We start from the raw sequence: 10,950 nt of genomic DNA on the forward strand, positions 1-10,950 counted from the left end.
AGGCGACCTCTGAACCCTGGGTCGCTCGCGCGCACGCACGCGTCTTGAGAACACCAAACTCGCAAGTCCAGAGGCGCGCGCCACGTGGGCGACGCGCGCCACGCGGGCGGCGCGCGCCCGTCACAAAAATCCGCCCGCCCGCCTTGGGAAGGCGGTAACGGGACACTTGGGGGGGGTGTGCTGCGTGTGGTTGCGGAGCGAGATATATAAGTGTGTGTCTGTGTGTGTCTGTCTGCGCGTGTGGAAAGAGGGGGTCCCGGGAGGGCACGGAGGATAAAGACGCGCGGTCGCCAGATGGGAGACGCGGACTGCAGCCTCTAGCTCGCTGTGCTCTGCAAGCCAGGTGAGATGTACAGACACACACACACTGGTTGGACTGCGTGTGTGTGTGTGGTCCTTTAATGTGGGGAGCGGTCGTTTAGCGGTCAGCGCGCTGCACTCCGAACCCGGCGACCCGAGTTCGATTACCGCTCACGGCCAACACCAGTGACGATTTTCTTAACCGGTCCTGGGACTCCCCTAGGTCAACCCAGCCTCAAATAAGGTACCTGGTGCGGTGTATAGACATCGCCACTGGGGAGACAAAGGCGGTCGGGCGTGGTGCTGGCCACCCATCCCCTCATGTGCCGTGCCGACCTTCATAGGTGGTCGTTAACAGCGCTTCCCATAACAGTCTGTTACAGGCTAAACATGGGATCTTTGTATTTGTTTTGGTCCCTTCCTAATCCACTGCTGGATTAAAGCCTGCCCGATCCGTGTCCATACTTCACCACGCTGGTCGCTGGGAGGTGGCGAAGTGGGGGACCCAGGATGGATGAACCTGGTGGCCTGAATTTGATTCCTGGCCAAGACCAACACAAGAGTGAAGAGTGAGTCATATTTGAACCGTTCCGGGGCACCCCATTCACCAGCCTGCACTGTCCAGCACGGTGAAGTGTGGTAAACAAACCACAACTGACTTAGCATGGGGAAGTCTTCATCTAATAGTAAAATTTTGATTAAATGAAATTAATTAAATTATTTTTTATGTTAACAAATGAAGTGCATTGTAATGATTATTAATATGTTTGTGTTCTTAGTAGGTTCAGTAGTACAGCGAATAACAACACTTTGTATTTGACGTAGCCGCAGTGCTAAAATTAGGTGATAAACTTTACAATTTATTTGGGGGTGCGAGGCTACAGTGACAAGGACAAGCTCGAGAAGGGATAGGGATGGAGGGAGTACGAGCCAAAGACCTGGCACTCAGGCAGATAGATAGATTTGTATTTGCAGTATTTGGTTATATGCCTTTGCCAAACCACTGCCTCATGAAGGAGTCCCCATGCCCTGTCACGGTGGCAAGATGTTAACTACCTCGCCTGGTATGCAGGAGGTCGTTGGTTCGATCCGTACCCTGCCTGTTGTATATTTGGAGTTTGCATATTCACCCCGTGGTCGCGTGGACTTTCGGGGACTTGCGGTTTTTTCCTCCACATTTAGAAACGTGCACTTCGAGTATTTCGCTGCTATACATGTCCACATAAAAAGCCAATTAGTTGAGCTATCGTTTGTGATAGCCAGGCCGCTTCTGAGAAATTGCTATTCAGCTCAGTGGGCCTTGCCTGGTAAAATAAAAAAGTAGTAATAGTAGTGATGGGGGTACTTTAACCATACTTCACCACCCTGGTCAGTGCGAGTTGAACTGGGAGGTTACCAAGACCGGTTCAGATATCGCTCGCTGCTGATATTAGCCATGGTCCGGACTCAACCTCTCAAGTTGCTGGGCTTGCAGCGCAGTGCGCTAAACAATTCGGCCACCGCTCCACCCAAGAAGATTAAATAAGATGTATTTATCTTAAAAACAATACAACCCAAATTACGCTTCACTCATAAACATTTACGCCCAAGACTGTTACGGCAATTGCTGATATTGAGTTTCTTTTCAGGCTGGATGGTGTGGTCAGATTCACACGAGCCCCACTTGGCTCCCCAAAGAGTGATATTTACCGCAAGGTCCCAGGCTTTCTATTTAGGCTCAGCTGACCTTGGAAAGACCCACGCCAGGTACGGTTACGACCAGTGCTTCATTTCAGCCTGAACGGTCTGGAACGCTGTTCCAGGAATTACATTGGCATACTGCATCCAGCCTAGCAATGTTCCAGACGTTGTCGAGTGAGAAATGAAACTATGTTTACCGTTAATAACAAGGAATACGACACTGGTGATTGCGGTCCGCAGTGCAGTTCCCTAACCACAATGCAATTGCCATTATAGCACTCGCCTGGCGATTCGGAAATGTAGTGTCAATTCAGGTATGTGGTTCAATTCAGCAATCGATCTTTTTGGTTTTACATTTCAGTGACTGTTAGCGGCCATCAATGCCAGGGCTAAGTTCATTCTGATGAAGCATCCTAACGTTCACCGACAGATATTCAGGGAGACGCGGCATCTTGGTGTGAACGGGTTCGTGGGCCTTCGTGAGCACGTGGCCTGCAATCATAGACACAACCTCCATCTGCTCGTGCCCTCTTGGTTTAATATCGTATTCTCTGGATTATACAATGCAGCCCCCCCCCCGCCTCCTTATATTTTCAAGCAAATCTTGGGGGCTCATATTATAATTTCTCATCCGGTCGGCGCGCACGTGAAACCATGGAGATTCGTATAACTTTACTGACAACCGCTCACAAGTTTTGGGGTTTGTGTTTTATTTTCCCGAGACACTTATATTCCGGAGGATACGTTAATCCAGACCCCCACCACCACCTCTAACCCCGCTGCCCATGTTGCTGTGAGCACTGCAGTCAGAGCCTCATCCTCAATGCCATAAACAGAGACCGCCCAGCTGTAGTGTGCCATCAGTCGCAGGCAGAGACGGTGCCTCAACATTCCTGTGCTCTGTTGAGGGTCCCGAGAGCAAATGGCAGCTCAGGGAGATGGGGTTTCTCTTCGTACGGGGGCAACGATATTTCTTCTCGGGTTCCCAATGGACAACTTGACTCATTGCTTGAGCGACGAGTGTTGCGTGTTTTCTTTATTTTAGACCCATACCTCATTTCTTAATTCTTTTGTTGTGTTGGTTTTTGTGTTACCGCCTTGGCAACAGTGACACAAACAACTAAACCTTAACGCATTCATCAATGGCACTGACCTCAAGAGGAAAACAAACAGGCGACGTTTCGAGCAATGCCCCTCCTTGAAAGCAGCAGAAGGGCAACTACCAGAAACGTCATTTTATAACCTATCTTGGAGTTATACATATAATTAACTCTTACAAAATATGTTGTATCAAGGATTATTGATCTGTATTGAGTAATGTCCAAATACTGCATGATGCTGGTGTGACCCGGGTTCGTACCCACGAGTATCGCGCTAACCGCTGCGCCACCGCTCCCCCCGCACGTTTACGCGCGCACACGCAGGGCAGGAGAGGGAGGTCGGGCATGGCGGGGGGCAGCCCGGTGGCGGGGCAGCAGCAGCCGCCGCCGTGGGCGTCGTCGGCTCCCGGCAAGGGCGGCTCGGGCGGGGGCGCCGTGCTGCGCGCCGTGGAGTCCATCAGTGACCTGTACCGCACGCCCTCGTTCTTCCTACAGCGAGCCAGGGCGGCACGCGCGCGTGAGCACGTGACATCCACGGCGACAAAGACACCGCAAAGTCCACAAACACAGCAGGCGTCAGGGTCAGGGTCGAACCCACGAGCTCCTGTATACCAGGCGAGGTAGTTAACATCTCATCAGGGTCAGGATCGAGCCCGCGACCTCCTGTATACCAGGCGAGGTAGTTAACATCTCATCAGGGTCAGGATCGAACCCACGACCTCCTGTATACCAGGCAAGGTAGTTAACATCTCATCAGGGTCAGGATCGAACCCACGACCTCCTGTATACCAGGCGAGGTAGTTAACATCTCATCAGGGTCAGGATCGAACCCACGACCTCCTGTATAGCAGGCGAGGTAGTTAACATCTCATCAGGGTCAGGATCGAACCCACGACCTCCTGTATACCAGGCGAGGTAGTTAACATCTCATCAGGGTCAGGATCGAACCCACGACCTCCTGTATACCAGGCGAGGTGGTTAACATCTCATCAGGGTCAGGATCGAACCCACGACCTCCTGTATAGCAGGCGAGGTAGTTAACATCTCATCAGGGTCAGGATCGAGCCCGCGACCTCCTGTATACCAGGTGAGGTGGTTAACATCTCGTCACCGCGGCATTCCCGGTATTTGTCATCTCACAAGGATGTTATGAATGGGAAGAGGGAGCCACACGAAGCGTTTCTGCTTCGAGCTCTCGGCGGGCCAGCACCATCACTGGCCTGCATTCTCAGACGTGGTCAGTTCCGCAGATATGGAGAGTGGTTGAATTTTGACTTAAAACTTTCGTGACTGCAAGAATTCATATTCCTTGCTTCCTTCGGTAACGTCACGTAGATAGAATTTTTTTTTAATGAAAACCAAAAACTCACCACGTTTCGATCGCAACACAAGCGGGCGTCATCAGGCGACCGCTTGTGTTGCGATCGAAACGTCGTAGTTTTATTTTATTTTTCATCCACGTGACTTTACCGAAATAACCAAAGAACATGCAGAGTGGTGTTTAACGCGTAGGCTTTCGCGACCAATTGTATTCTTAATAAAGTTTTTTTTTACTAGATCGCGTAAGTATAAATGTGTCGTGACCCTCCACCACCCGACAGAGCCAGTAAGGATTGTCACGTAAACAAAATGCGCCACTTAGTTTACTACTTCAGCCCCCCGGTGGTGTTGGAGAGGCAATTGTAAATGTTGTGGATTTCATCTCCAGCACACCGGTTGGGCTGGAGTAGTAAACTAATTACCCATCCAAGATGCACGGCGAGGCAGCTAATGGCAACATGGGCAATGCGAGACCTACATGGCATGCGGAGTCATCGCCTTAGCCAAATAACCCTACACATTTAGCGCTGGTTTTTATCGGCAAGTTATTATTTTTTTCTGCCAAGCCTGTGATCAATGCGACCAGGGTTTCTTGGGGGTAACTACCGAACAGCAACGCATCTTTACACACGATAATATCGATGTTATATTCGATCATCATTATGACACTTAACCAGCACCAGACGTTGAGAGACGAGACGGACTGAACGTTTGACCTGAGTTCGTCAAAACAAAAAAAAACCCACGGTGCTAAATTTCTTATTCCGGCAACTGCATTCCCACCGAGCCAAACCCCATCTCAAATGTGGGTAAATTGACGACCGAGGCATCCTCTCGCGTCGTGCTGTCATCGCTTGCACTGCAGGCGGGAACAGCAACGCCGATGCCACCGTCGCCACCGACTCCTCCACGGCGAAACCTCCGCCCAGAATGGGGGGCTCCGCGCAGTGGACGGCTGCTGCCCCCCTCTTCAACGACGAGGACGATTGGGAACCGGCGTGGAAGGATCTGGCGATTCCACCACTCACGCCGCCACCGCCGTCGCAACCACCGCATTGCCTCGAGGACTCCAGCTCCGTCCAGCGCCCAGCCTCGTGCTGCCCCTGCAGCGTCAGACTTCTCCTCTACCTGCTGCTCCTCGTGTCTCTGCTGAGCCTCGGCGTGGCTGCGTGTGCCCTCTACTGGGCCGGTAAGGAGGGAGCCGCTGACTCCAACCCATCCGCCGCTAGTCTCTCGCTGCCGCCACACGCCTACTGCGGGTTGTTTGGTGACGCCGCTGCTGCTGCTTCTGCTTCTGCTGCTGCTTCTGCTTCTGCTGCTGCTGCTGCTCTGCTGCTGCTTCTGCTGATTCTGCTGCTTCTGCTGCTGCTGCTTCTGCTGCTTCTGCTGCTGCTTCTGCTGCTGCTGCTTCTGCTGATGTTGCTGCTTCTGCTGCTGCTGCTTCTGCTGCTGCTGCTTCTGCTGCTGCTGCTTCTGCTGCTGCTGCTTCTGCTGCTGCTGCTTCTGCTGCTTCTGCTGCTGCTTCTGCTGCTTCTTCTGCTGCTGCTGCTTCTGCTGCTGCTGCTTCTGCTGCTGCTGCTTCTGCTGCTGCTGATTCTGCTGATGTTGCTGCTTCTGCTGCTGCTTCTTCTTCTGCTGCTGCTGCTTCTACTGTTGCAACTGCTTCTTTTCATGCTGCTTCTTCTGCTGCTGCTTCTTCTGCTGCTTATTTTACTGCTGCGTTGGCAGTGGTGCACAATCACAATTAACAACAAACTCAAAACACACTCGTCAAATAACACCGTGGCCTTAAAAGAAGAATAGAAAAAGGCTACGTTGCGGCCGATGGCCCTTCTTCGTGGCACACAAATGTGCTATTGACGATGTATGTACAGTACATAAACGTGCCATGAAGAAGGCCCATTGCCCGGAACGTCGCCTATGATGTCCTTTTGATTGTAAGACCACTGTGTTCGAGTGTTAAGTTTGCTCCTCGTTATGCAGGATGTTTGATGCGTCATCTATAGATAACCCCAGTAAAATAACAGAGATTCGTTGTGGAATAAAACAGCGTTGTGCGTGTTCAAAGCCTCTGCATGCCTCCCACTAACATATTTTGGCCTCATCAAATAAGTACACACCATTCGTGATGCCCAAGCTACATAGCTCAATTATAATAGCTGTATGAAACAATGAATGTCATACTCGTTACGATGAGTTTAATTGTGTCATTAGAGTTATACTATTTTGTTTTATTGTTTTCATAAGGATCTCGGTATGATTGCGTATACTGCTATTTTATCACGAATCTGTGGTCCCATTGGCTATTTGGGACCCGATGGTATTGCTTGGGTTTTCTTAATGCCTGGCTCTGCCACTGCTCACCCATCTCAATAATGCACAGGACACGTCTTCAATCTTGAAGCACACTCCTGTGATGCACTCCGTCCAACAAAGCACGTATGATGTTGCTAGTGCCACCCAGAGAGAGACGTTACAGAAGCTGGAAACATAGACGTACAGTACAACAACACTTCCTCTCTGTAGTCCACGCCGTAGTCAGCACCCCACCGCAGCCTGTAACACCTGTTATGCATGGTGGCCACACATCCCAGGTTCTGTGCAATTTAGATTGCCTCTTAGTTCTGCTAAATAAAAGAAAAAAATCGTTATCGCGAAAAGAAACGTGATATTTTTTTTACTAACTTGTGCTCCAAATTAGACATGAGTACGTGATCTGCAATCAATCTGTACACTTTAGCAAGCCCGGTGTGTGTGTGTTTTATATAGCGTGGCGCGTTCTTGCCAAAGCTGCCAGTAGCTGTTTTGCTGTTTTGAATAACACTGCAGCAGTAGACTTATTTATACCATAGCTTATGAAAGATGGATGAAGTTCCCAGTTCATCTTGAGAACAACTTCTACCTGTGCCGCTGCTGCTGTTGTTGCTGCTGCTGCTGCTACTGCTGCTGTTGTTGTTGCTGCTGCTGCTACTGCTGCTGCTGTTGTTGCTGCTGCTGCTGCCACTGCTGCTGCCACTGCAGTGATGGCCCACAATGAGACTCGGGGCCTGCGTGGGACCGTGGAGGCGCGGGCGATGGAGGCGGAGCGACTGGGGGCCCAGGACCCCTCCTACGCCGCCGAGGGCCTCCACCTCCCGGGCCACCCGCGTGGCCTCCGGGCCCCGGCCGGCGGCGTCTGGTGACCACCCCACGGTGGCCGCGCGGTGTCCGTCCGTCCGTCGTCATCACCCGCCAGGATCGCCACGACGCAGCGCAACGTGCAATGCGACGTAGATTCGTGGCAGCGTCTACGGCAAGTGTTCTTCATTGCGAGGCCCGTGGGCCACTGGCGGCCTCTGATGGCCTTCAGTGGGGCCCCTGACACGCCCCCCCCCCCCCGCCCGACAATACACAAAGAGTGAAAACAACCCCCATCATCAGCATCGTCGTCGTGCTGCTGTCAAAGCCAACAATGGTGTCAAACGCGTGGCGGACCTCACACTGACGATGTCTTATCGGCGAAAGTCGCCCCCCTCTGAAAGTCAGTGAAAAACACTCGACTAAGATGCTACCCCGCACCCCCCCCCCCCCTCAACGAAGCCGTCTACGAGCAGTGGAGGGTTCATTTTGTATCGACGGCAACAAGCACCTCCCACGCTACCTGTGCTTTAGGAAAGAAACTACACTGTACGTATATTGAACCTCTTTCGCATCGTACGTAGCCAACCGTGCTCGTCGGAGGTGCTGGGGAAGGACAACTAAACACAAACAGCAGTTCTGAAGAAATAACTTTTCGATCTCGATTTACAAGTGCATTGCTCCAGTGGCTTCCTAATATCGGAAGGAAGAGCGTTCCAGACGGTCGCAGAAGCGCACCTGAAAGCGCGCGATGCGGTGACCGCCGCCTTTGTTCGACCGTTAGCCAAAAGCGGCCGCTGCGAGAATGACCGGAGTTTGCGTGGTGGTGGTTTATGCTCTTTGACGAGATCAGCAGCTTCAAATGATGACCCGCTGCTGGCCACACGGGCGCTTGAAGCTGGACCGAGGCTCCAGCAAAGCCGAGGATATCCAGCGCCCCGAAACAGGGCTGGCGCAAGTGGGGTACAGCAATCCTGGGCCATGCAGCGGGAATGAGAATGTCTCACGATACCGTAGAGGGGAGTGCTACACGTGATTGCATCGTCTCGAGTAGTGTATTACTATTATCGTTATGCAACTGACAAACAACTAAACTATAAAATGTTCTCGCAGATTTCAAAGGACAGCTCAAAGAGATGACGATCGTGGGGAACCGAGGACAGGTGGCAACCTGCACGAGGAAGGCGGTACCTGTGCACTCGCCAGGAGCCCCCAGATTGTTTATACGTTCGGGCCCAGGTTGCCCTCATGCTGGGGTGGAGCAGTCCAACCGTGGATAGACGCTGTGCTTTTATACCAGAGCTTTGGGTGAAGAATGTTTCACACCGGTGTATGTTAAACCTACTCCCGGCACATTTACCGCAAACGTGAGCATTGACGAATGAAAATAAAAGTTAAAGAGTGCACAAATAATAGTTTTTTTACCCTTTTATCTGACAACAAAACTGACACTTTTTTTTAAAGGGTAAAAAAAAACAAATATCATATTTTGCTACTGGCAAAGGAGGTTCCAATAGTGCACACATAATCGTGGAGGGGTGGATGCTTTCAATGACACTCAGAGACAGAAGGAAGAACTCGCCGATCAGAGAAGACATGCAAGCGAGAGACATCAACTTAACTTTTGATGTAAAGCTTTCATGACTGCAGGGATTCATATTAGTGGTTCTTTCGGTAAAGTCACGTAGAAGGGAAATAATAACATAATATAAATATAAAACAATAAAAAATCTCACGACGTTTCGACTGCAACACAAGCAATCATCATCAGGTGTGAAATCCACAGCAAGAAAATTTGAAAAAAGTGGCAGTTTGTCCAAATTGTATTGCTGTGGATTTCACACCTGATGATTGCTTGTGTTGCAGTCGAAACGTCGTGAGAATTTGTATTTTTTATATTTATATTATTTTATTATTTCCCTTCTACGTGACTTTACCGAAAGAACCAAGAATATCAACTTAACTGTTTAGAAGACGTGAGTTGGCTCAGGCAGCACATGTGTTACTTGGTTGTGACGATTGCCAGGTGGTCGAGACTAGCCATGGAGTGGCAGCTAAGCGGGGGATGCCAACCGCAGAGATGAAGCGACGAGATTAACATCTGACAGTGGAATTGGTTCGCGCAAGCCTGACTCTGCTGATGAGATGATGTACGTTCGAAGCCGGTCCCAGAGTGCTGCTTGTGTAAAGACGACTTGATACACTTTTCTTGAGATGGTTTCTTTATTGAAGACGCGTTCACTTGAACAGGCGGAGGCCCCACTGCAACAGCCTCGAGTCTCCCCGTGCATCTCCCTTATATACGGACCGAGACCACGCCCCCATTCTCGAACCTTCTCGCTGACTCTGGATGCTCGCTCCATCGGCAGACTCCACTGCCCTCTTCCGTCACCAGACCACGCTCCCTTCTCGATCATTCCCGTAGCCACCAGTCCCTTCGTACTCACAGCTGACTCCCCTGTCATTACCTCCCGTGGGCACTAGTCCATTCGCACTGCAGGTTGACTCCCCTGTCATTACCTCCCGTGGCCACTAGTCCATTCGCACTGCAGGCTGACTCCCCTGTCATTACCTCCCGTGGCCACTAGTCCCGTTGCACTGCAGGCTGACTCCCCTGTCATTATCTCCCGTGGCCACCAGTCCACTCGTACTGCAGGCTGACTCCCCTGTCGTTACCTCCCGTGGCCACTAGTCCCTTTGCACTGCAGGCTGACTCCCCTGTCATTATCTCCCGTGGCCACCAGTCCACTCGTACTGCAGGCTGACTCCCCTGTCGTTACCTCCCGTGGCCACTAGTCCATTAGCACTGCAGGCTGACTCCCCTGTCGTTACCTCCCGTGGCCACTAGTCCATTCGCACTGCAGGCTGACTCCCCTGTCATTACCTCCCGTGGCCACTAGTCCACTCACAGCGCGGGTAGACTCCCCTGTCATTACCTCCCGTGGCCACTAGTCCACTCACACCGCGGGTAGACTCCCCTGTCATTACCTCCCGTGGCCACTAGTCCACTCACACCGCGGGTAGACTCTCCTGTCATTACCTCCCGTGGCCACTAGTCCACTCACACCGCGGGTAGACTCCCCTGTCATTACCTCCCGTGGCCACTAGTCCACTCACACCGCGGGTAGACTCCCCTGTCATTACCTCCCGTGGCCACTAGTCCACTCACACCGCGGGTAGACTCCCCTGTCATTACCTCCCGTGGCCACTAGTCCACTCACAGCGCGGGTAGACTCCCCTGTGATTACCCTTCTGCTGAATCAACGCTGCTGAGATTGTTCACCCCCAGAAGGCCTTGGGGGCCGATGGGTTTTGTGAGGAATCCTTTTTATTTTTGTTCATGCAGAGAGACAAATACATGAAAGGAGACACCATACGGTCTCTCTATTTTGTTCATGATGAACGTGAAATCGAATTACATTGATTCCTTACC

The 10,950-nt window shown here is 51.5% G+C and overlaps 1 protein-coding gene across 1 annotated transcript; it reads left to right on the top strand.

The window, feature by feature from the left end:
* The first annotated feature begins 257 nt into the window (after nt 1-257).
* On the top strand, nt 258-7,582 carry LOC144943815 (uncharacterized). The gene is made up of 4 exons (XM_078871662.1): nt 258-343; nt 3,405-3,597; nt 5,266-5,589; nt 7,422-7,582. The coding sequence occupies exons 2-4, from the start codon at nt 3,426-3,428 to the stop codon at nt 7,580-7,582; spliced, it is 657 nt and encodes a 218-aa protein (XP_078727788.1). The 5' UTR covers nt 258-343; nt 3,405-3,425.
* The last annotated feature ends 3,368 nt before the right edge of the window (nt 7,583-10,950 follow it).

This window comes from Lampetra fluviatilis, chromosome 32 (assembly GCF_964198595.1).
Source record: "Lampetra fluviatilis chromosome 32, kcLamFluv1.1, whole genome shotgun sequence".
Lineage (NCBI taxonomy): Eukaryota > Metazoa > Chordata > Hyperoartia > Petromyzontiformes > Petromyzontidae > Lampetra > Lampetra fluviatilis.

Bases quoted from the DNA above. Each gene is read 5' to 3' on its own strand.
- LOC144943815 (XM_078871662.1), top strand. From the start codon at position 3,426: ATGGCGGGGGGCAGCCCGGTGGCGGGGCAGCAGCAGCCGCCGCCGTGG. The intron at 3,598-5,265 runs GTGAGCACGTGA...CTTGCACTGCAG, and splicing joins AGCCAGGGCGGCACGCGCGC to GCGGGAACAGCAACGCCGAT. The intron at 5,590-7,421 runs GTAAGGAGGGAG...CTGCCACTGCAG, and splicing joins GTGTGCCCTCTACTGGGCCG to TGATGGCCCACAATGAGACT.